The sequence below is a fragment of the Ascaphus truei genome, chromosome 1, assembly GCF_040206685.1.
Source record: "Ascaphus truei isolate aAscTru1 chromosome 1, aAscTru1.hap1, whole genome shotgun sequence".
NCBI classification, from domain to species: domain Eukaryota; kingdom Metazoa; phylum Chordata; class Amphibia; order Anura; family Ascaphidae; genus Ascaphus; species Ascaphus truei.
This window is the reverse complement of record NC_134483.1, coordinates 371317664-371343431: the sequence shown is the minus strand read 5'-3', so window position 1 is coordinate 371343431 and position 25768 is coordinate 371317664. Positions and strand designations below refer to the sequence as shown.

Below are 25768 nucleotides of genomic sequence, written 5' to 3'. Positions count from 1 at the left end.
ACAGAGGGGAAAATCAGCATGAGTACAGAATTTCCTTCAGCGGCGTTCAGAGGAGCAAAGGGCAGGTGCGTTTGACAGTGCCAAGCAGAGGTGTATAGGTCTAGGAACAGATATATAGATATTGGAATTTAGGACAAATACTGTACCAGAGCTGAGGGTCAATAGAACACAGGTCTAAAAAAATAGCAAGGGGAACAGGTATAATATATGTTAGAAGAATGATTGAAGGTATATGAGATGAGGTGATGGTCAGAAAGTCCAAGTGTTCCAAGGTGTGTGTTTGTATGCAACTGCATGTGTGTGTGTGTGTGTGTGTGTGTGTGTGTGTGTGTGTGTGTGTGTGTGTGTGTGTGTGTGTGTGTGTGTGTGTGTGTGTGTGTGTGTGTGTGTGTGTGTGTGTGTGTGTGTGTGTGTGTGTGTGTGTGTGTTTGTGTGTGTGTAATTGTGCAGGTCCATATTTATACAAGTGTGCCAAGTTTTGAGGTAGATACTCATTTTTTTTAAAGTACATTATATTACAGAGACATTTTATTTAAAAAACAGAGTTGTGAGTAGAAGAAGTACTAATGACACAGAGGAATACATATGCAACTTTACATTTTGCATAAAAAAATAAGACATACTGTACCTGCTTTCAATAGCTGCTCTGAACTCTTGTTGACTTATGATATTTCTCTTGAACTTATCAATTTTTCTAAAGTACAGTAAACAAGAATAAGTACTGTTAACATATACAAACAGAATGATGAAATCCAGCATTGGTAACCAATCAACATTGCTAATAATGTTAGAATAAACCTCTCCATGTCCGGCAAAACATCCCACATAGGTGAAGAGGTTAAGTAATCATGATAAAATACAATGTGATACAGTACTGAGCGTGTACTGTATGTCTACAAGGTAAGCAAAAGCATATTTACTACTGGCACTGTAAGCACAACTTTATTTTATTTTTTTACCAACTTTTGAAGGTCGAAGAATGGATCTACTGCATAAGAATTCATTTATAATGACATTAAGTGGCTGATTCTGACTTCAATAGGGGATTTCGGCTGAAAACTGCCTGATCGGCCTCTTTGGCACATATTGAATCATCCACTGGCCTAAATCATCACTGAAATAAGATGGCGTCACATTGTGCTGATAACAGTAAGTCAATAGTCACAGACATCTTTATGGTGCCATTTGTGTCAAAGAGGCTGCTGTGCATTGAGATGCCTCCCTAGCCCAGGGGTTTGCACAGGTCAGGTTTTCCAGATATCCCTGCTTCAGCACAGGTGGCTCAATCAGTGGCTCAATCTTTAACTGAACCACCTGTGCTGAAGCAGGGATATCCTGAAAACCTGAACTGTTGGTGGCCCTGGAGGACTGGAGCTGCCCACCCCTGCACTAGCCCCCCTGAGTTGTGCTTATTCCATGTACAGTACAAGTCTCACAATGGCTCCCCACGTTTGTTGATGTCTCTACAGAATCATACAGTCTTTAAACTGCAGTTATCAGGATTGTAAGTATGCAGCACACTCTGGGCCATATTTAGCAAGCCATAAAGCACCATAAAGCCCATTTGATTGAGCCGGGTGAAGGTGCCTTAAGGCAGGGGTGCGCAAACTTCCTGCGCTGCACCCCCCTGCCTGCTCTCCTCCTGGGTTGCGCCCCCCCCCTTACCTCTCATGTGGCATCAAATGATGCTGCATGTTTGTCACAGGGGACCAGGCAATTTGCACCTTTTTACCAGGATCATTCATTGAGCAAAACAAGGTAATGAATTAAATTGAAGTTTATTCGCACAAATTCGCCTACACCCAAAGGCATGATTCCCGGTTACCTTTATGGGGGAACCGACAACTCCGGACCCCAACCTACTAGGCACATTCTGACAAAAATTCCTCTGCAAAACCCCCGTTGAAACTCATACCCTTGCAATCCCTGCTAACTGGCACGCCCAGAAAGGGAAAAACTCGCAAAATAATTTTATTACATGTCATACATTGGAAAGTTACAATGTTACTGGGCCCAAAAGCTAACTCTCTTGGACCCTTGTACACGGATCAGGGGTAACCAAACTGGGATTAACCTTTATTTGAGAGCCTGGTTACCCCATACCGGCACAGGGGTCATGTGACGTCACGTGACCCGCAGCATCACCTGCCGTCATGTATCCTTTCAACGGGCGTCATTTGATGCCACATTGCCGGGGGTGGGGGGGGGGGTGTGACTGAAGCCGAGTAAGTTTACAGTGGCTTCATGCTCTCAGTGCTGGGCTTCTGTAACCGGCGCCCCCCCCCCCCCCCCAAAAAAATAGTTGCGCGCCCCCCTGCGGGTCACACCCCCCTCTTTGTGCACCCCACCTTAAGGAAGCAAACCCTCAAAAAACAAAATTTAAGTCATAACATACCCCGATGTTCATGTTGTGCGGATTCTTCCTATTCCTTTTTTTGTTGTTGCTGAATTTTCACCTGTTTATTATTTAGCTGCATCAGCGGTTACCATGACAACCTCCACCATTTTAAGGCTTGTGAATGGTATCGGCCATTTTAACCTCCCAACGTGAAACATTTTCAACAACTGATATCTCCAAAATTCAAAAACAGATAATAAAAAAAAAAGAAAAGAAAGACGAATTGCGAAATAAGGCAGCAAATTGATTTTGCAATAGTAATAAGACTACCGACCTAACATTTTGAATTCTAGTGGAAACAAATACATCAGTTATTTCATGTCAAAGAGGCCAAAGAGAACTGACACTGAAATTCAAAACTGGCGGCACCAGGGCAGCATTTTTAACACTAAGCTACTCCTTCCGCCCAAATATTAATGCTGATCTTAACATTGCGTTCAGAAATATTGATATTGGAAATATAGAAAAAGTATTTCCAGCAAATTACTGGGCCACTCTTTTCTGCAACAATGAGCTTTGCTGGCTGTTAGATCACTAAGGCAGCGAAGGTGTTAATGTAACATCTATAAACTTACTCAAACATTGCCAGCAGTGCCAGGAAATCGGACTGGAAGAGATGAGTCATTCCGGCTTCCACTGCCGTCAGTGTTGATAATGGACTGATCGCACCTTCCCGATGAAATCTGCAAGCAAAGGCAAACATTCCATTGGCTCACATTATGTGGGGGGAGTTCCTATGTTGCTATTTTGAAGCATTACTGTAGTCAGTGTCATAGCTATGGTTGGGCCAAAGAGTGAAATGGTGCCTAAATTAATTCTGAGGCCCAGCTTTCGTTCTTCCATCACAGCCAAGCCCGAAAAAAGTCACACCCCAAAATGGATTGCATCAGCACCCATGTGCTCTCACCAGCTCATTAGGACACCTTCCTCCTTGTCCCAGTAAGTGACCCAAAGGGTGGGGAGGGAATAAAGACTTGTCCAGTGGTTGGGTGCCTATCTGGCCCCATCAGCTTTGATAGGTCCCCAAATGCTAAGCAAATCCCGTGTACTCCCGAATGTAGTGATCATCAGAAGAGTATTTAGTTGGGCTTTAATAAAATCAGATGCGTTCTGCTATGACAAAAAGTTCAGATAACTTAGTGATAGGACAGGTAGGGTTAATTACTGTGGGAGTTAAAGAGAGGACACAAGAAAAGAGGAGTCAATTAGACAAAGTAGAGATAGGCCTCAAGAACGATGGGAACGATTCACCCTCAGACACCACCATACATCCCCCCCCTCCCCCCCATTCCTTGTTGTTCTTTCCCTTGTAATGTGTGTATATGTATATGTCAGTCTGTCTATTCGTTCTGTGTATTGTCAATTACAATGTTTGTACAAAGTAGTTGGGTTAAAATTTGATATATGCCAGAAAATGTGTTGTTGGAACATGATAAGTATTAAAAAAAAATGGGAAAAAAAACAATAAAATGTGAGTTATAAAAAAAAAAAAAAGAACAGTATTTGGTAACAGTATATATGGCATGTATATATGGTTGAAGTTGTTGAAAAAGTAGTGGTCGGTGACTTATTCCAAGAAATTCTAAACATGCTAAACAGCAGGACAAGCTATTTTTACTGTGTGTTAGGTGGACTGTGGAATATTTCAGCTATGGAAATCTTTCTTTCCGAAGACATTAGAACTGTAAGTATGTCAATAATATCCACCACACTTCAACCTATAGGTTCCACTCATCAACACATACAGTATTACAGTTGTAATAAAGGGAAGTCACCCCGCCAAATATGTGCAGATCTACTATTTTAGCACAAGTGTCATTATTTAAGATGTGCCTAATATTGTGGCATATTTAGACCCAAATAACTAACTGAGAAAAGTATAATGAAATGTAAAGGGCAGTTTTTTGCTAGCTTGCTCTAAATGTAGAAAAATAAAATAATGCAGAGTTGCAGTGACCATGGCATACTGATGTCCATTTCCCTTTTAAAAAAATGTTGTTCTCCAAAAAATAAAGTTATTAAAGAATTTCACAATGTAGTAGAGATGGGCAAACGGGGTGTGTGAAATCAGAACCTTCACGAGCATTACATTCAAGAACCAAAACCCCCAAACCTTAAGGCTTTTTAGGACCAACACCAATCCCAACTAATTATTTAGAACCAGAAGATCAGGCCATGTACCAATCTCTAGGTGTTTCTGGCTATATCTTTGTTGTATTATTTTATGTTGTTCAGTTATGTTATTTTGTTTTCTTAGATGTTGTTTTATTTTTATTTCAGACTTGGTTTAAGCATGCTACTTAAGCATTTTCCTGCTTACTGTAGTTTGGAGTTTTTCCCATATTTGGAAAAATTACAAATCCAAACAAATTGAGCTTGGGCAAAACCAAAAAGACATTTTTTGGCACCAAAACCAAAAGTTCCCATTGTGCAGCAATATAGCTGATTATCTACTATATATTTCTGAAAGCACTGTATGTCTGCATGGCCTGTGTCCCTAGCGGCAATCTCATTGGTCCCTTGGCCCGCCCGCCCCCGCACACCTCTCATTGGCATGAGGCGGAGTGACGGGCCAAAGGACACACAGGGACACACAGGGACACACACACACACACACATCTCTCTCTGTCCTCTCCCCCCCCATCACACTCACCTCCCTCTCCATTCACCTCCCGCTCCACTCACCTCCCTCTCCACTCACCTCCCTCCCGCTCAACTCCCTCCCCGGCGCGGGGACAGGCAGTGGGCAGGGCAGCCTGCCGCTGCCTCCACTCACCTCCCGCTCCCTCCACCCACCTACCGCTCCACTCACCTCCCCGGCGCGGGGACAGGCAGTGGGCAGGGCAGCCTGCCGCTGCCTCCACTCACCTCCCGCTCCCTCCACTCACCTCCCGCTCCCTCCACTCACCTCCCCGGCGCGGGGACAGGCAGTGGGCAGGGCAGCCTGCCGCTGCCTCCACTCACCTCCCGCTCCCTCCACTCACCTCCCGCTCCACTCACCTCCCCGGCGCGGGGACAGGCAGTGGGCAGGGCAGCCTGCCGCTGCCTCCACTCACCTCCCGCTCCCTCCACTCACCTCCCGCTCACCTCCCTGGCGCGGGGACAGGCATTGGCCAGGGCAGCCTACCGCTGCCACGCGGCACCTAAGATGGCGGCGGACGGAAGGACCTCTTCCTCCCTCGCGGACTAACTAACATGGCGGCGGCCAGAAGGAGAGGTGAGTGTGTGAGTGTGTGTGTGTGTGTGTGTGTGTGTGTGTGTGTGTGTGTCACAGCGTGACAGTGTGTGTGTGGGACACTGTGTGTGTGTCTGTGTGCGTGTGTGTGTGTGTGTTACACTGTGTCTCACACACTGTAGAGTGGGGATCGGAGCTACACATGGGGGAGGGGTGGGGGGGGTCAGGAGCGGAGAAAGATACAGGGGGAGTGGAGAGGAGGGACCCGTCAATTTAAAGCAAACCAACCCCCCTCCTGTCCACTGTCACCCCCCCTCCTGTCCACTCTCCCCCCTCCTGTCCACTGTCACCCCCCCCTCCTGTCCACTGTCACCCCCCCTCCTGTCCACTCTCCCCCCCTCCTGTCCACTCTCCCCCCCCCTCCTGTCCACTCTCCCCCCTCCTGTCCACTCTCCCCCCCTCCCATCCCCTCCTATCCACTGTCCTTTCCACTGTCGTCGTCCCCCCTGTCCACTCTCCCCCCCCTCCTGTCCACTCTCCCCCCCCTCCCATCCCCTCCTGTCCACTGTCCTTTCCACTGTCCCCCCCCCCACCCGGCCACTGCCCCCCCTCCCCCGGCCACTGTCCCCCCCTCCTGTCCACAGTCCCCCCCTCCTGTCCACCCCCCCTCCCCTCCTTTTCCCCCGTCCCCCTCCCCTCCTTTTCCCCCCCTCTCCCCCCCCCTTTTCCTAGCGCTACATGTAACTCACGGGCAACGCCGGGTCTCTCAGCTAGTATACATATATATGGGGAAATGAAAGACTGTGCCTTGTTGTGCAAAGCAAAAGAATCTGGCTAAGATGGTATGCTATAGTAAATATAAACCTGTTATGTAAAATATTCAACAATAACTAGTATTGTAAAATGACAATTGTAAGAGCTCAAAAAAGTGTGCTCATGGCAAAAAAAAAAAATAATATATATATATATATATATATATATATATATATATATATATATATATATATATATATAGCTCTGCAAAGCATTGCACAGGTCCTGGCCACAAAGGTTTAAGTTAGTTCCATTCCAGTGTTTCTATGACACAAAGTACTAATTGCACACAAACAGTGTGGTGACTTTGCAGACCAGAGGTGTCTATGGCCTGTTGCATTGCCCAGTAAGTCAGTTCCATTTTTTCCTTGGACATTTACATTTGGCAAAAGCTGTAGGTTTGGTGAAAGAATGTCCCCTTTCCTGCGTCGGTGTTCTTTGCTGTATCAAGTATGAGCTCCCAACCATCCCCTGTGTAAAGCAGAATCCCTTTTAAATGTAAGCAGATTGTTTATGCATAGTAAATGATAAAATAAACATTAATGAATGCTATGTTACATTAACCCTTTCAAACCTGGTTTACATCTTTAAATGTAAAAATATATACTGGGTAATGCGGCCATCCATGTTGAAATGGATAAGCATTAAAGAGTGACACACTTTGCTCCTTTGCACAGAGTCCGTTCAGGAAGTAGCGTTGGATAGTGAAACCGTTGTAAAGTGAGTCCCATGTTAATCAGTGGCGGTGAGCGTTGGATAACACATTCCGGCGTCAAAAAACGGCCCGTAGGGTTGCATTGTAAAGCGTTGGATAAGCCATTCGCTGTAAAGTGAAACGTTGGATAGCGAGGGCTACCTGCACTCAGAATGCCTGGCTGCAGTGGAAGCCCTGTATGCTGAGAGATGACGGGGATATACAGGGCTGCAGACCTTCCTGAGACATGCAAATGTACCACAAGTGGTATTTTTATTTGCTATATCGAAGTACAAAGTAATGTACGTGATGATGTACGCCAGGTCTGAAAGAGTTAATGTTTTAATCAATCTGTAAAACTGGCACCTGAATATAGTCACTCAGTATTGTTTAACTGGGGCCATTTCTCAACATTGAAACATTTTCACAGATGACTTGTTTTTTTTACCCATTAATAGAATGTAAGCTCTCCCAATCAGGTGCCTCATTACCTGCATGTATCTGTTTGATCTTGTTTGTCCTTATGTGTATTTGTATGTTACTCTGTTTATGTAATGATCTCTGTACTCGCATGGTACCGCGCTGTGGAATATATTGGTGCTTTACAAATGAACAATAATAATAATTATTTAAATTCAGAATCACTTATAGAGTTTTGGAGGGGTTTTATTTTTTATTTGCTTAAGTACCATATAGAGCTGCTTTAGGTAATTGAGTACAATCTGTTGCATTGCATCATCCCCAGACAGCGATGCATTGGCTGGAAATGTGATGCTGACCTGTCTGCCAGAGAAAAGAACTTTGTACAAATGTTACAGTTACAATTAGTGTGGAGGAAGCGGTATTAATGTATCTGAAGAAAGCAACTGATATATTCTCCATTCATACTCCAAAGAGTTAGCACTTCAAGGAGAAATATATCACAGTCTCTTAGCTACAAAATTGGGGCAAAAAGTAGCACCAGATTTATTAGAGGAATAAATACCATCGAAAAAAAATAGAAATAGTTTCCTTGAATACTGTACAGTAAATCTGGTCTATTATTTTTTTGCCCCAGTTTTGTAGCTGAGAGATTTTGCTATAGCCCTCCAAATGTTCAGTAGACTAATATCACAGTCTTTAGGGCCACCTAGTGGATTAATTGGGAAGTTCAGACAAGAACTAAAATTGTGCATGAATGTATCAAAGCAGTAATTCAGATTCATTATTTAAATTAATTTTTTAAATAATTTCTTTATTACGGGATTGAACAGGGGGTCTCCCGGGGCCGAGTCATGTTGATGTCAGCTCTGGGGGCCTCCTGCTTCCAGAGATACTTCTCTTCATAGGTTGTGCCGGTATTTCTGTGGAGTTTAACGGTCCCGGTCACACGGGCCAATGGGAAGCCGCACCAGATGCACAGCGTCCTATTGGTCCGCGTGGCATTTAAACGCCTTCATGATGTTAGGCACAGTTTCTCTGACTGCAGAGATACCGGCACCCCCTAGGGAGGCAATATATCAGGAAGCAGGGGGTCCCCGGAGCAGAAATGAGCACAGCTCAGCTCCGGACACCCCCTGCTTCAATCCTGTAATAAAAAAATAAAAAATTAATGAAACCTGGATTGCTGCTTAAAGCTTTGTTAGGCTACTTAAGTTATTGTTCTGTTAACTGTAACCCTGTATCCACGATGGAAAATAATGTAATGTTAAGTCATGCATTCTCCCGTAAAAAGCATTGTGTTTAACTATAACAGATGTTTGTCATAATGAGATGCAAATGAGGCATTGCAATATCATTTTCTATTTACTAAACTTCATTATAATGCAGGACTTAATGTTACGTTATTTTAGTGTAGCCCCCTTTCCCCGTTTATAAGGGACACTACCTGTGCTGCCGATACCTGCGTGGCTTACAGGAGGCCTGAACCTCCGTCGCTGGGAGCCTGGGGTGGTCACGTTCGTTGGTATAGAGCGCCCCCAACTGAGAGCGATCCTAACGCAGTAGGATAACCCCTCAAAAGGAACTCACCAGTAACGAATAAGGATACGCACCGTATGGATAACATATTTACTGGCATATAACTGATAACACTATAATATACAAGGCCACACAAGGCTGTACCCACACAGTACCCCCACTGTACGACCACCACTTGGTCCACACCCCGGTGAGTGTTCCCCAATGTTATAAGGGTGCTCTGGGCACCTAACAACTGGAGTCCACAAGACAGGCCCCCCCAAAGTGTGTGAGGAGTAGCGCTACCCCTGTGTGTGGCCGTTGGTGCACTTGCAGATACCTTCCTGGTCTTAGGCCAGGCCAGGCCAATCTGTAGCGTGGACGGCAGAGGTGCGATCTATCTGCTCCTTCCATGAAGGCATCCGCCTCTGAGGGAGCTCCCGCTGGAGTGTGTCACCGTGTGGCGTCCGTCACCGGCGGACTAACTAGCTGAATGCTACTGGAGAAGAGTCCCAATATATGGGCTTTCCTTGCAGCACCCACAAGCTGAGGTGAGTCGGGGCCTAGCAGGAACCTGGGGGAAATCTGGCCTGGTCTGGGAGCCACCTGCACCCAGACACTACCATATCCCTTGCGTCCCTGCTCCAACTGGCGTGGTCCTCAGAGCGTGCCAAATGTATCTCTTGCTCTGGCTGGGGATACCGCAGCCCTATTGGCTGTGTTCCCTCATGTGGTGCTGCAGCCCCTGAGGCTGCTGGGACTTGTAGTCCCTAGGTCTCCGCAAGCGCACGCGTCTCGCGCATGCATCATACTCAAAATGGCAGCCCCCGCTGTCGGGTGTGCCGCGGAGCTCCGGCGACTCGGTCGTCCACCTGCAGGCTCTACCTGGTGGCTCCTACTCCGCCCGCAGTCCCGGCAGCCCAGCAGTAGCCTCCCCCGCACCCGCATCGGAGGTAAGGGGGGAACAAGGGGGACCTGGCTACATAAGTCACAGCTAAACTGGCCTTCATCCCTTATAGACCCTGAAATAGGGATATTTGCTGTGTCTGAATAGGTGTAATGCCTCAGTTAGGCATGATTTAAATAACAGAGTTATTTCACAACGTTATTTAAGTAACAATTCCCGAAGAACAGGGCATTACTGGCCAATAATGCCCTGGCTGGAAGAGTTGAAGGTCTGAGGCGAAGCCGAGGGACATTAACCCAGCCAGGGCATTATTGGCCAGTAATGCCCTGTTCTGACAGGATTATTACTATTATAGGCTAAATGTAGGCTTTTCTTTTTTTTTTTACAGGTTTCATTAAAAAATAAGAAGGGGGTAGGATGGTCCGTGGTTCACAGCAACTTCAGCAGCCAACGCATGGATGTCTAAAAAAAAAAAACTTTATTGATCGCTAGCAGCAAACATCAGGCAACCACTCTAACATGTTTCGTCCAGGCTATGGACTTTTTCAAAGAGTGCTGATAGTGTATGGCAGCCAAATAGATATAGGGAGTGGTGAGTGTATGCCACCAATAGAAACAGGGAACATATTTAAACCTCACCTGTGGTAGATTAATCATTAAAGTGGATAACTATCCCCCAACAATCCCCATAGCAATGGCTGCACAACAAGGTATTTACAACATACACATGAAAAATCTTAAAAACAAAACAGAACTGTATTGGGTGTACACTCTGAACACACTCCATCCGGCCGGCATCAATCAGGAGTGGGAACTGAAACACTTCCTGATGGGGTAATGGCTAAGTTTTGGGGTGGGTTCACAGTGTTCACCCAATTACATTGTGATCTGGGAGGTGACATATTAAGTTACTGTCTGTCATGCGGTTGCCACTGTATTCATGGATATGAATTATGTGAATAAATTGATAAAATGTTTATATCCCTTTAAAGTGAATCTTGATACTGAAAATGCTTTATAAGTACTGAAAAGATTTTATAAGTACTAGATATATGAAATCCTTTGTTATACATCTGTATACTTCCATTAATTGATATAGCTTTATATAATAATAATGATGCTGGTAACTTAAAACATCAGTAGTTGTGTTTTTAAATTTATCCATTATATGTTCTGTTTTGTTTTTAAGATTTTTCATGTGTATGTTGTAAATACCTTGTTGTGCAGCCATTGCTATGGGGATTGTTGGGGGATAGTTATCCACTTTAATGATTAATCTACCACAGGTGAGGTTTAAATATGTTCCCTGTTTCTATTGGTGGCATACACTCACCACTCCCTATATCTATTTGGCTGCCATACACTATCAGCACTCTTTGAAAAAGTCCATAGCCTGGACGAAACATGTTAGAGTGGTTGCCTGATGTTTGCTGCTAGCGATCAATAAAGTTTTTTTAGACATCCATGCGTTGGCTGCTGAAGTTGCTGTGAACCACGGACCATCCTACCCCCTTCTTCCTGTGTCATCATTTCCGGAGGAGCACGCTGACGCCAGCTACACCAGAGGAGGAAGCCGCTGCAGAATTCCCTGCACCAACAGGGACGGCTTTTTCGTGAGTACTCCTAACCTCCACGCGGTATTTCAGGGAGATTATTGAGGCGGTTAGTGCCGGGCTGTGATTTACTTGGGGGCGCCCCTTAGGGAGGTGTCCCCCTGTACCTCTATCCGGCTTACTATTACCCAACTCCCTGTTTTCAATGCCGGAGGCTTATTGTTTCATTAATCATTGCTGGGTCTCTCTTCAATCAAGTTGCCATAAAGTGTGTGCACTACCTGTTAGCAGCCTCGGTATACTGGGTAATTCCATATTCATTAAAAAATAGCCATTTTTGTAGTCATATTGATTTTTATCAGCATGATTGTCTACATTCTTTTGCTTTTACTGCAAGTTTATTCAAAGGAAATTGTACATACACTCTGCAGCGCCCCCCCCCCCTCCTCTATACGCACACACTGCAGCTCCCTCTATACACACAAACACAATCTGCAACCCCCCCTCTATATACACATAAACACTCTGCAGCCCACCCTACCTACACACTCTGCAGCCCCCCTCCTCTACACCCACAAAACACACTGCACTGCACTGAACCCTCTACACTCACAAAACACGCACACACAACACACACAGTAGCCCCCCTCTACACCCATAAACACACACTGCAGCCCCCTGTAAACCCACAAAACTACAGGCACACACACATCAAAACACACTCTGCAGCCCTCTGCCATCCTCTACACCCACTGCAGCCCCCTCTACACCCACGAAACACACTGCAGACACACACACCAACAAAACAGACAGCTGCCCCCCTCTACATCCACAAAACACACCCTAGCAGCTAGATGTAGTGCTCTGCCTTTTTCTCCGTTTCTCTCTGTTGCCAATCTCAAGAGGATGCACACCAAGTACCCCAGGACAAGTGGAACCTAACTTCAAGACAGTGCACCTATATGTGAGTCTATTATTTCTTATTCATTGATGTATATTTTTCTGGACACCAGAGTGAGTTAAATTTTCACCGCAGTGCATAGTGAGATTTTTTCCAGTTAATAAATTGTGTGTTTGAGACTCTAGTGCATCTATATCCTATTACTGGAAGGGTACACCATTGAAGGATTTGTTTAATTCTAAGCTATTTAAGCATTATCTACCATGTGTTTTTGAGCACCCCACAAGTGTCTTTTTTGTTGTACAGAAGTAACTAAAGATTAAATGGATGTGTCAGACGTGTGTGCACTATACTGTACTTATTTTGTCCTCACCTGTGATTGGGGTTGGACAGTATCTGATGTGTGATTCCTTTATCACTGCGGTCTTGAAACTTTCTTAACAGGTCCATGTAGCTGATTCCTGACAGACTGTTTACTAGACCACATCTTGCCAGGAAAAGGTTAAAATGTTCTGTTTTAAGTTTTAGGTCAAACTTCATCAAGACTGCAAGAAAATCATCCTTCTGTACCTATATAAAAAAAACAGGAAGCAATACTTTAAATAATCCAGCATTTTAGGGGCAGAAAAGATCACACCTGGTTGTGTTTCACAGCAAATTCCATATGGTAATTCCAAAGCACAATCCAGAAAGGGCGCTCAGGTAGGTTAAAAGACTCATTATTCTCGCATATCCCAACATTTTGGTCCTCATAATTTAGTGACGGCAGATTTGTACTCATTCAGAATAATTATTTTTTACATTTGCTGTATTTCTTAATATTTTAATTTACAAAAAAATGTTATTAAACGTTATGCTATTATGTTATTAATATGACCAAGGGATACGTGGGCTGGAGTTCCACAAAGTCAGAATAAATGTCAAATAAATACTTAAGTTGAAAACTACTGGTATATCTAGTAGTGACCCCTTAGGTGTCATTATGTCAGGGCCAGTTAAAATGATCGGTCCATTTTCTTAACATTGAAGCCACATTTTACAGTGTCACTTGTACTTATTTGAAAGCATGCACTTATTAATTCTCATCAGCGAGGTACCACAGGCGTCATAAGAACTATCTGTCCCTGAGATGCTATACCAGATGTGTTCTTCATTAAACATTCCTGACTCCTTAGCTGGACAGACTCACCTCATTTACTCAACTCTCATTCCCCTTTCTCTCTTATTCTCATCCCTGCTCCTTCCATCTACAGCATTCTTCACTCTGTTTTAAATCAGGAAGCAGAAATCTCTTCCTCATTGCAATTAGAGGTACCCTCCTATCATCATGCAGCCTCGTTCACCATGCAAAATCTGATCTATTTGTTCAGAAATTCCAAAAGATGCTGAAGTTATTGGTATGTTTCTTTTTTTTTGTCGTTATGAACGTCCCTAGAATAGGGGCGGCCAACTACCAGTCCACAAGGTCCACCAACAGGTCATGTTTTCAGGATATCCCTGCTTCAGCACAGATGGCTCAATCAGTGGCTCAGTCATTCTAAGGAGTTGGCCACTCCTATTTTAGGGACATTTCCGATAGCCAATTCTGTACAGAAACGTAGTAGAGGGTCATAAGCCTCACTCAACAAAACATGCTCCTTTGCATTCCTCTACATTGTTCCATGTTCCTACAACAAAGTTACTAGATTCTCACAGTCTCTGTCCTTATTTAATATATTAAGTTACTATAGTAACAGAAGTTCGATAAAAAAATGCAACATCGCACTAGTTTTTTTTTTTTTTCAAGACTTATCGCATGAGTTTTGTTTGCTTAAACTGCAGCCCGGAAGAGCTGCACAGAGACAGTTGCATCTCTGTGCACGGCTCTTATAGGTGATCGTGCAATTTGAATATAATTGTTAACAGAATATTGTAGCCGGGGGTCTCCTGAGCTGATATTTAAACAATACAGGGAGATACCGGCACCCCATGCTGGGGCCTGTAACTTGGGAAGCAGGTGGTCCCGAGGCTGAAATAAGTGAGGTTCTGCTCGGGAGACCCCTTGCTTCAATATTGTGTTATTAAAATTTACATTAAAAACAGTTGAATTACCTAATCGGCTTGCCGCTACGGCAATGAAGGGGTTAAGCCACAGAATCTGGTTTATTGGGAGTAGAGGGGGTGGGCGAAGGGCGTACATGGCCCAGGGTGGGTTGTTAGGCCTACCGGTAAGGTTGCGGGCAGAATTAACCCCTCCATTACCATAGCGGTGGTAACCGCTATGGTAATGAAGGAGTTAACTCCTCCCACTACTCACCCCGTAGGCCTAACCACCCACCCTGTGCCAAGTATCCGCCTCACCCACCCCTTCTACCTGCAATAAACATTAAAATACAACAACTCTACTGCCCACCCCGTTTACCCCCAACAACCCCTCCACCCCCCAACAGATACAGTACAATAATGGGCAAAATTACTATTATCCAGATCTGGATAATAGCGCATTTGCCCATTAAAAATAAAATATTACCCAGCCAGCATAAAGTAAATTAAAGTTGGACTTACCCCTGCCAGGATGAAGGCCGTCCTAGTCTTACACATCCTCTCTGTCCTCCGTGAACAGCAACATTACAATAAAAAGCAAACTACTTGCCATGAACCCACTAATCAACTTAGCAGTTAGTAACCGCTATAGTAATTGAGGGGTTAACCCATCTCCCCCACCATCCACACGGGAGGCCTAACAACCCTCCCCGGGGCAACTACACCCACCCCCCACCGTCTCTACCCATTGATTGGCACAGTAGTAAACCATGCCCCCAATATTAGCATGGATTGCCACAATGGCAATGAATGGGCAAGCTAACAAAAAAGAGCCACAAAATAAAATGCATAACAAAAAATATAATCCATTACAATGAAATAAAAACAAACATTTGCCTAAAAATGCATTGATTGTCACTGTGCTTATCTATACACAGAAAGGGACATAGATAAGCACCTTGGCAGTCAATGGGAAACCCCAAAAAATACACAATTAAATAACATACAATTAATGTGTTTCTTACCTTTGCTGTATTCACCCCCGTCCTACTCTGGCAACCTAACCATCAACAGCCGCTGGGAAGAAGTCCATGATAATATTTTGATTGAAGAGATATCTCTGGTAAATTATTTACTTCTTTCTGTTCTTCTGTCTTCTCTGCTGTATAATCCAAAAAGTGCCGGAGATGTTGCCCCGACGTTTTCTTGCTGTCAAGTGAGACGGAACAGGCCTTATATAAGGCCTGTGACATCACATTTGAATGTAAAATGGTACCCCTCTAATCTGAATAGCTAGTGCACCATGTGACATGGTCCATTGTTTTGAGGATGTGACATCATGAAAAAGGGAGGAAAGCCAGCAAGTCAGGTAGTATATGCTTCCCTCCCTTTAAGATGACGTCACTTCAGGGGGGAAAATGGCAGCCATCACATTGTACACTAAGCACTCGGATAGGAAGATATACCATGTGATGCCTTTTGGATTATACAGCAGAGAACACAGAAGAAAAGAAAGAAGGAAAGAACTTACCGGAGACGTCTGTTCAATCAGCATATGATCATAGACTTCTTCACATCGGCTGTTGAGGAGCATTGCGCCGAGGGTCAAGAAATGGTGCCGGAGTAGGACAGTGGTGAAGACAGCAAAGGTAAGAAACACATTGACTGTATGTTAGTTCATTGTGAATTTTTTTTAGGTTGTCCATTGACTGCCAATGTGCTTATCTATACCCCTTTCTGGGTATAGCTTTGGCTATCTTTGGCTAATAGCACCTTTACCCATTCCGGTGTGGTGGTGTTGGTAGAGGTGGTGGGCGAAGCTTGTAGTTGCCCGAGGATGGTGTTAGGCCTTGTGGGAGGGTACCGTGAGGGGTTAACCCTTCATTACCTTAGCGGTTGTAACCGCTATGGTAATGAAGGGGTTAACTTTGAATGCCCCTGGTATCAATTCTATGCAGTAAAAATAACTCCTTGTTATGCATATCGCAAATCTGATCTCGCCACCCTTTAGCTGGTGAGAAACTAATGCAAGTTTTACGATATGCATAGCGGAGTTTTGTGAATAGCAGTTGCTGGCAAAAAATGTGAGTTTGGAATTTTTTTCAGCTACCACACGGCTTGTTATGACCAGAGTTTGTTATAGCTCGGTAAAAAAACCTTTTAGTGCGATATTGCCCTGTTATCGAAGCTTTGTGAATAGCTACACATGCAATATCGTACTAAAAGGGCATTTGTAGTGCAATAATGCACTTATCGAAGTTTAGTGAATAAGCCCCTAAGACTCAATACGTTTACTGGCAGATCACTGAGGCACATCAAAAAAAACAGTACATTTTGGTTTCCATTTGATGTTACAAAACAATTAAAAGTAATTAAACTTTGCTTACCTTGCCAATTTTCTGTGGATCATGCTTTTCAAATTCTTCTTTCATGCTCTGAAAACCTTCTCTGAATTTATCTTTCAGCCATTTCTCAATGCTGAGCGACGCCTTACGTTCCAATTCAGTCTTTGACATTTCTCTAGATTGCCCTTGAAATGTTTAAAGGAATGGGTTAAGAAACCTGCTTTGCAGATAATCGAAACTACATTTCCTCTCTGGGTCGCCCCCATCTAGTGTGCAGTCGGATACCGTGGCTGGTACTGTAACTAGTGCAGTGGTTTTCAACTTTTTGTTGTTGTTAAGGAACCATCTCATTTTAATAGGAAAATCTGAGATCAGATGCATTGTAAGGAACCCCAACCCTCAATAATAGCACGCCTGAGGTTAGATACATTGTAATGAACCCCAACCCTCTCTTATAGCGCTTCTTAGATCAAATACATTGTGAGGAACCCCAACCCTCTCTAATAGCACATCTGGGATCAGATACATTGTAAATGCTTCTGTATTTGGTACTATTTTAAAATTACCTGAAAATTGCAGGGAACCCTATAGGGATGCCCAAGGTTTCCTAGGAACCTCTGTTGAAAAACAAAAAAAGTGAGTGATGGGAGAAAGTCCCTAACCCTAAGCAGGAAACAGAGTCCAACAGCTGCTTTCAGGGCATGAGAAGAACTTCCACATGCAAAGGAGTGGTCCTGTGCCTCATGTGAGCAGAGCACTGTCATATGAAACATGGTAACAGACCTCTTTGTACACTACTTTAAAAAAGTGTTTGTTATATTAATATTATACAATGGGGTTTTAAAATAAATCCTGTTTTCTATTAAAAATTTGAAGCATGGTCCTACTTGACTGTGCCTGGATGAATGTTTGTGTGTGATATTGGACTGTGCTATTGATTAAAGTTGCTTTGTGAATTTTTTTTTGCAGTTTCCCTAAACAATTTTCATCTTATCCCAATTTGTTTGCAAAAGTGCACATTGCTCTGCAAGGCACGGAAATAGACTTAAGTGTAACATTTTCTCCAGATTACCATAACATTTTCTGAGTTTTGACAGCATTTTTGTGAAAATAGCAGTAGATAAAGGCACCGTTGACATTTACTGCTTGCTGAATCGTTTGTCATTTCAGTGACATTTTTCACTTAACAATATAAGCAGTTGTCATCTGATTTGCGAAATTCAGAGGGGGGGAAAAATCACACATCTCTAATATTGATATGGTATGAAGTTCTTTTTTCTTACCCTTAATTTCCGCATGACTTAAAGACTGGTTCTGAATTTCATTTCCAAGCCTTTTTAACAATGACTCTCCCTTCAGCACTCCTGTTCCTCCCACCTCATACCTGTGAGTGGGCGAGTGGAAAGAAATTGGCCTGCGGTACAAACTGCTTCCTGGGTGATTACTCTGCTGTTAAGAAACAAGAGCTGCACTCGCAGGGAATGAGCTACTGGACTCCTGCACATCAATTAAGGGAACTTTCCAATTTGTTACAGTGTGATGGGATAGAATCTGGCATTGTGTCTGTGAATATGTTTCCGGAGAAGTTTGTCACTTGGCAAAAGAGGACAATGACTTATTAACAGTGGTTCAAGTGTGGACATACAGTATAACCGATGGCTTAATTTTCTTTTTAAATAAAAGGGATTTATTTTAAAAAGGCTCTCCCCTTCTAGAAAAAAAGGGTCTAAGGAGCTCCACTCCAATGTTACATAATTGTAGAATTATTATTTTTTTTTGGGGGGGGGGGGTGTTTAAGGGGTTTAAGCCACTTCTTTTTAAATTACCTAGAACTGCATTGGAAATACTGCTTGCCAAGTCAGAATTATACTTTGGTTATTAAAAAAAATCAATTCAGAGCAGAGCACTAGTTAGCAAAAGAAAGGCATTATCAACATCAGTAGGAAGAATATAATAAAAAATGAATAAAACCCCCACAAATGTGTACATAATATTGGAACATACCTACACCCAGTGGAACATTATTGAGTGCAAATACTATACTATTGTTCTTTCACAAATACATTTATATTTAAAATAAAATAAAAAATGCCAGCTTGTCTTCTTTGCTGCACTATCTGCAACACTGCTAGTGAGATCATTAGAGAAGTGATTACAAAAGTGAACATTACCTTTTCCAAAGCTTATCAAACTCCTCGTCTTCCATTTGAAAGCCAAGTTGCACTAGCATGTGTCTGAACTCAGGAGGTAAAATCCTTGCATCACCATCTGGGTTCTTCTGCGATATTAGGTCAGCAAGCTCCAGGAATCTAGTTTTGATGAATGAGAAACTAGTTTTACATAGTTGCATAGTAGATGAGGTTATAAAAAGACATATGTCCATGAAGTTCAACCTACGTTAAATGTAGATGACAGATACTTATCCTATATTTGTATTTACAGTATTTTGATCCAGAGGAAGGCAAACAAGCCCCCCCCCCTCCCCCACCCCCTCCCATGAAACATTATCCTGGCTCCAATATTGGCAATCAGATTTCTCCCTGGATCAACATCATTCCCATATTTGCACATTTTATATCCATGTGTACCTTTCCTTTCCAGATATCCAACCTGTTCTTGAACAAATCTATTGTATCTGCCATCACAGTCTCCATGGGTAATGAATACCACATTTTGACTGCCCTTGCTGTAAAGAACCCTTTCCTTTGTTGCTGGGGAAATCTCCTTTCCTCCAACCTTAGGGGATGATCTGATTGTGGTTTGTACTGCCCGTGGGCTGAATAGTTATTTTGAAAGCTCCTTGTATTGACCCTGAATATATTTGTATATAGTAATCATATCCCATTTTCTAATTTAAACAAATCTAATTTAGCCAGCCTCTCCTCATAAGTCAGATTTTCCATCACCTTTTTTATTTTGGTATCTCGTCTCTGCTATTTTTCTAGTTCCATAATGTCTTTTTTTTATGGTGTGAGCCCAAAAGTGTACTCCATTTTCAAGATGTGGTCTTACTAATGCTTTATACATTGGCATAATTATGCATACTTCTCTTCCATCCATTCCCCGTTTAATGCAAGATAAGATCATATTTGCCTTTGTAGCTACTGCCTAACATTGTGCGTTATTGCTAAGCCTACTGTCTACACGCACTCCTAAATCCTTCTCCATCAAGGATTGACCTAACTTATACCCATTTAATTTGTAAGTCACCTGATTATTCTTGTTTGCAAATGCATAACCTCACATGTATCTGTATTAAACCTTATCTGCCACTTACCTGCCCAAGATTCCAATCTCTCCAAGTTCTTCTGGAGAGAAATTACATCCTGCTCTGATTCTATTACCTCACACAATTTCGTGTAATCAGCAAAGATGGAGACTTTGCTCTTTATGCCAACCTCAAGGTCATTAATAAACAGTTAAAAAGGAGGGGCCCCAGTATCGATCCTTAAGGTATTCCACTCACAGTTTAAACCAAACTAAAAAAGTTCCATTATTGACAACGCTCTGTTGCCTATCCTTTTTAAGTAGACCCTGGTCTAAATTGCTGCCCACGAGGGGCCTTGCTTTGGCCCTCAGACTCTCTGCTGCCCAAGCAACTCATATGAAAAGAGATTTACACTAAAGCTCACTTGTAAATATAGGTAATGTAAATATATATGGTGCAGAAGTTACAAATGCTTGCAAAAAGTTTAAATATATGTGAACATTTTTTAATGTATTGAAAATTACATTGCAATATGCTAGTAGCCCTTTAACTCCGAAATGTTTTCTGATCTGTCCTCTTTGCAGAACAGGCTGGAGAACCCTGGAGCAAGGTGTTGTTAAAATATCAAGAAATGTCTAAGTACAATAAAATAATGAAGCTAAGTCTATAGCAAGTAATGGCCTTCATGGTTTTCCTGTGTGTGCTGCCATGTTCAGTGTTCTGCATTTCTTTCCTTTCCAAATATCACTTCTTGTGCCAATGCCTGTGACAGGGACCATTGAGTAACAGGAGAAGGGGGTGTATGATAAAAGTGTGATTTTAATATAACATATCCATATTGATGTATCATGGTGCTAGAAGTATCTATGCTGTTAGATAATGTAGTTACATTGTATCTTCCTGACATCTACAGAGGGCTCAAAGCTGTGAATTACACTGATGTCTGACACATGGAACTTCCTGTACTATAAACAACATCCCCAGAGTGGCAACACGACAGCCATTGCATCTATTGCTTATGTTTATTACTGTAATATGGTTTATTACTAATATGGTAGTAATAATAATAACAATGTTACTTTAAAAAAAAATGGCACAAGAAGAGTGCTTAAAGGAGCATTCCCTGGGGGGAAACTAAAATCCCCTATGTGGGAAGCAGGGGGTCTCCGGAGCTGAACCGCTTTAATTTCCGCTCCGGGGACCCCATGCTTCCCGAGGCACTTACCTCCGGATGTGCTGCCGGGATCTAGTGGAAGTTTATAGCTCCTGCGTCACACGGGCCAATAGGAAGCTCCTAGTGGCCCACATGAAACGGGAGCTTTAAACCTCCATACTGTTTCCTCTTGATGGGACTGTACATGGGCACCTCAGTATTTTGGGCTTTGTGGTCTGTACCTGAACATTCGTCTGCCACTTCTCCTACTACATAGCAGTCCTGCCTCAGCAAACATCGACTCTCCTCGCTGAATTACGGCTTGTGATTGGCAACATTTGTTTCTTATACATTGTATACATTGTTTATTACAGTTGTCTTTTATCTTCGTAATATATCAATACATCTGGGTATTTGCTTGCCCTGTTTTAATAAAATTGTTTTACATTTGATACCTCTACACATCTTTGCCGTCTATTTTGTCTTTTGGATATATCTATATATCTACCTTATATTTACAGTATACAGTATATATACTGTATGTATGTATATATATGTATATATATATATATATATATATATATATATATATATATATATATATATATATATATATATATATATATATATATATATATACACTGTATGCTGGGTGATAATGGTGAAAGGCGGGGTTGCAGACCTGTCTAAGACATGCAAATGAGGATACAGTAATATTTCCATTTGCTATATGCTTTGCTGTGGAGGGTTTTTGTCACTATTTTTTACCCACCATAACTTAACTAAGGATAGATAGATAGGTAGGTAGGTAGATAGATAGATAGATAGATAGGTAGGTAGATAGATAGATAGACACACAACACAGAATGTTCAGGGCACTCAAAATGGGTAAACGCAGGACAAATCACTTATCTTTACAGTCAGGGCGCTTGCAGTGCAGCCAGGATCACCATCCAGCTACGAAAATAGATAGAACAAAAAAACGAAGAATCCGCAGCACTCGCTCACTAGTTAGTATCAAATATGAAAAAGGTTTAATTCATCTCACTAGCATCAAGGGTGAATACAAGAAAAAATGGAGGGGCTAGATAAAGGACCAGGAGGACCTCAGTGCTGCGGATTCTTTGTGTGTGTGTGTGTGTGTGTGCGTGCGTGCGTGCGTGCGTGTGTGTGTGTGTGTCTTCCACCATTGCATTTTTTCAATGATAAATAATGAAATAATTGGTCAACTGACACACCGTTTGCTCTCTTTTTACATTATGTTTGTATTCTGCGTAAAGTGAGTTAGTGAAAGGCGCTGCTGTAGTTGTACCTTTGTTTGGACTTCTCTTTGAGCTGTGTATGCACCTGGGATGCAGTCATCCAGGTTTTATCGTCTGCTCGCCTATTGATGGGATCCAGCCAGGTCGGACGTCCTGAAGGTACAGGATCCCTTACGGCTGCATACAATTCTTCAAACTTTATTATGGTCTTTTCATGCAGTTTAAGCCTACCGCCGCCAATAAACAGGGAAACATGATTGGGCATCTCGCACTGTGGACTTTTATATTCCAAGCCTTTTGATATAAAGAATATATTGGGCTGAAATCCCAAATACTTCGAACATATTTACTAGAGAAAAATATAAGTTATATGAAATTACACTTCCCACAAAATATGCCGATAGATGATATAAAAATGCCGTTCTCTGTTCTTCTATAGTTAACAGATTCAGCAATGTTGTGTATTTGATTTGTTTGTAGATTGTATACACCTGAATGTTATGTAACCTGTTCTCTCATACTGTAACACTCTCTTTACCTATACAGTACATACATGGCGACATTATATATATATATATATATATATATATAAATATATAAATATATATATATATATATATATATATATATATATATATATATATATTTATATATATATATATATATATATATTATTTTTTTTTAAATAACATAAATGTACAACTACATTTGGGAGATATGAACTTAATTTGCATTCCATGCATTTTATATTTCATTGACATATATGACCTGTTTAAATAGCAATTATTTATTGCTGCACGCTTCACTCCATAGCCACTAGAAGGTAAAAGGGCAAGATGTATTGTGGCTGGTAAATGGCATGTCATGTGCTGTAATATGCTGCATGTGTGATTTTGCTAGGGACGGTAACCCCTTAGCAATGATTTTCGGGGTACATACCTTAGAAGAAGTTGCTGATACTGCTTGGAGCTTATAAGTCTCCCAAGAAATTTCATCAACATCATTAGCAGCACATCTCTGGAAAACATCAAGGAACAATCACAGATATTTTGTCCTATGTATAGCTGGCAATATTTATGGAAAATCTTAACATCTCTGGAAATCAGTATGAGAATAGCAGTTTGTATACATTTTCAAGTTCACACAAATTAAGTTGTACATCTTAAAAAAAATTGCACAACTCATAGAAATACTTGTGAGATTTCCCAACGCCTATTCAAACTAAATATATGACGGATTCCTTCGTTGTTTCTAGGGACGTGTGAATGTCTCACAGGTTTGCTTCCCAAATATTTTTTCACCTTTGTCAAGAAATTCAGATATTCGCGAGTAATGCCTAAGAGTTATATGCAAAAATGTCATAAAGGCATAATGCATGTTAAAAGTTATGGGACAACTATTTATTTTATTTTATGCACCATTACCTTTATCTCATTGTGTATCTTCCTTTTTTCTTAATAACAATTGAAGTGATAAAGGCGCTCAACGCTTGATCCCTTGTATAGTTGTATTGACAAATAAGCAATAACGGACATGAGGGTATGTGAAAATTTTTTTTTGAGGTAAAGTCCCCAGAAGAGCCAATGATCCCTGAAGGGCAAGAAATGGGTCAGAATGAACTAACCCAAGTCAAGCCCTCATTGGGATTGCTCCTGGACTCACAATAAGCACACAATAATGCATAATACTCACAAATCCCCTTTGCCAATGTCCTGTAAAGGCGTGCAGCCTGGTAAGGAGATGCTGGTCTCAGAAGGCAATTCAAACAGTGAAAAAACAGCGCGCCGCCAAAGTGGGTCCCAGGCCAAGATAATAAAATGTCTTCTTTATTGATCCATCTAATAGTGGAGGTTTAACACCCTCCTACGCGTTTCGTGTAAACATACACTTTATCAAGTAGGAAATGCGTAGGAGGGTGTTAAACCTCCACTTTTAGATGGATCAATAAAGAAGACTTTTTATTATCTTGGCTTGGGACCCACTTTGCCGGTGCGCTGGTTTTTTCCCTGTTTGAATTTCCTTTTTTCTTAGTCAGTTTCACACCCTGTTACCCTTCTCATTCTCTGTACCACATTTTCTCCCTCTGCTCTGTGCCTCACTGTGTTGCCTTTTCTCTCCCCCATGTAGAATTCGTGTATTTTCTCCCCTGCGATTTGTTCCCTCTCCCTCCAATTCCCATAGCACTCCTCCCTACCCCCTCTTGCTGTGTGTTCTCTCTCTCTCCTTGCTTGTCTGTCTGTGCCCTCTTCTCCTGTTCCAATATGCCACATCTCCTTCTTGTATGGGTTTTTTCTCTCCATTGTACACACTTTAATATTATCCCTCGAACACCTCTACTCTTTGTCACCTCCTTCCTCTGTACTTGTGCCATTCATCCATACATCTCTTTTCTTCTACGTTCCTCTTTTTTGCTCATGCTCTGTTCTTTACTATCAATATTCTTTATCTCATACTTGCCCCCCTCCTTTCCCTCTCTCCCCCCTCCCCTGTCTTTATTGCATCCTGTGTTTCTACCTCTCACATTCCGTTACCCACCTTCTCTCCTGTGGGAATACAGTACTGCCAAAACAGTAACTATAGTACTTAGGCTAAACTTCTAAAGCTTCCCATGACAGAGCTACTGATCAGAACCAGCTCTAACACCAATATTTCCTCAGTTACTAACTCTTAATATTTCGGTATGTGGCTTGACTCCAATGTAACATGTGGCTTGCATATTGACAAACTGACATTCAAAATCTATTCCAAACAGGGTGTATTTATGGAAATAAATCCCGCCTCCGCTGCTTGGTCCGAAAGTGCATTGCAGAGAAGATTCTCATGCCAATTATTGACTATCAGGATGTAGTGTTTGATACAGCACCCTAAATTCCCCTCAGCAAACTTGGCATTCTTTACAACTCAATATGCCATTTTGTCTTACTATGTAACTCCCACACCCGGCATTGTGATATGTTAATTGGAGTAGGTTGGCTATCCCTCGAGTCCCGACGCATGTGTACATCTTTCCTGTCTTACCTGCAAATACTTTCTGGACAAGTTACCCAATTATCTGAGCAGATTTCCACCCCTACTGTACACAGCACTTATCTCCTTAGATCACCTGCTTATGGTTCCAAGGTTCCAAGGTGAATATGGTTGCTCTTCCTTCTCTTACATCTCACCGCTGGAACAATTTACCAGTCTCTCAAATTTGCCTCCTGTATAAACCATGCTATTAGCAGATCATCTGCAGATCTTAAAGCTGCAGTTCAGTCTTTTTTTTTTTTTTTTTTTTAATTTATTTTTTTACTTTAATAGCTTCATGTGGGCAATCTCTATTTACCTAAAGAACTGTATAGCTGTCAGTCAATCCGTTCTCCATGTATTAATCGGCGAAATTTTTGTGACATAATAAAA

General features: G+C 42.2%; 1 protein-coding gene across 2 annotated transcripts in view; it reads right to left on the bottom strand.

Annotated features, from left to right (window-relative positions):
• The window catches only part of LOC142501025 (EF-hand calcium-binding domain-containing protein 6-like), a 153806-nt gene that overhangs the window by 100601 nt on the left and 27437 nt on the right, over positions 1 to 25768 (bottom strand). For both annotated transcript variants that reach the window (XM_075610271.1, XM_075610279.1), the window contains exons 5-12: positions 23309 to 23386; positions 22420 to 22596; positions 18918 to 19055; positions 18030 to 18130; positions 16789 to 16931; positions 12753 to 12949; positions 2974 to 3081; positions 629 to 694 (exon numbers count right to left, since the gene is read on the bottom strand). In XM_075610271.1, coding sequence (XP_075466386.1) covers positions 629 to 694; positions 2974 to 3081; positions 12753 to 12949; positions 16789 to 16931; positions 18030 to 18130; positions 18918 to 19055; positions 22420 to 22596; positions 23309 to 23386 — 1008 coding nt within the window. The remainder of the gene's footprint in view (positions 1 to 628; positions 695 to 2973; positions 3082 to 12752; positions 12950 to 16788; positions 16932 to 18029; positions 18131 to 18917; positions 19056 to 22419; positions 22597 to 23308; positions 23387 to 25768) is intronic.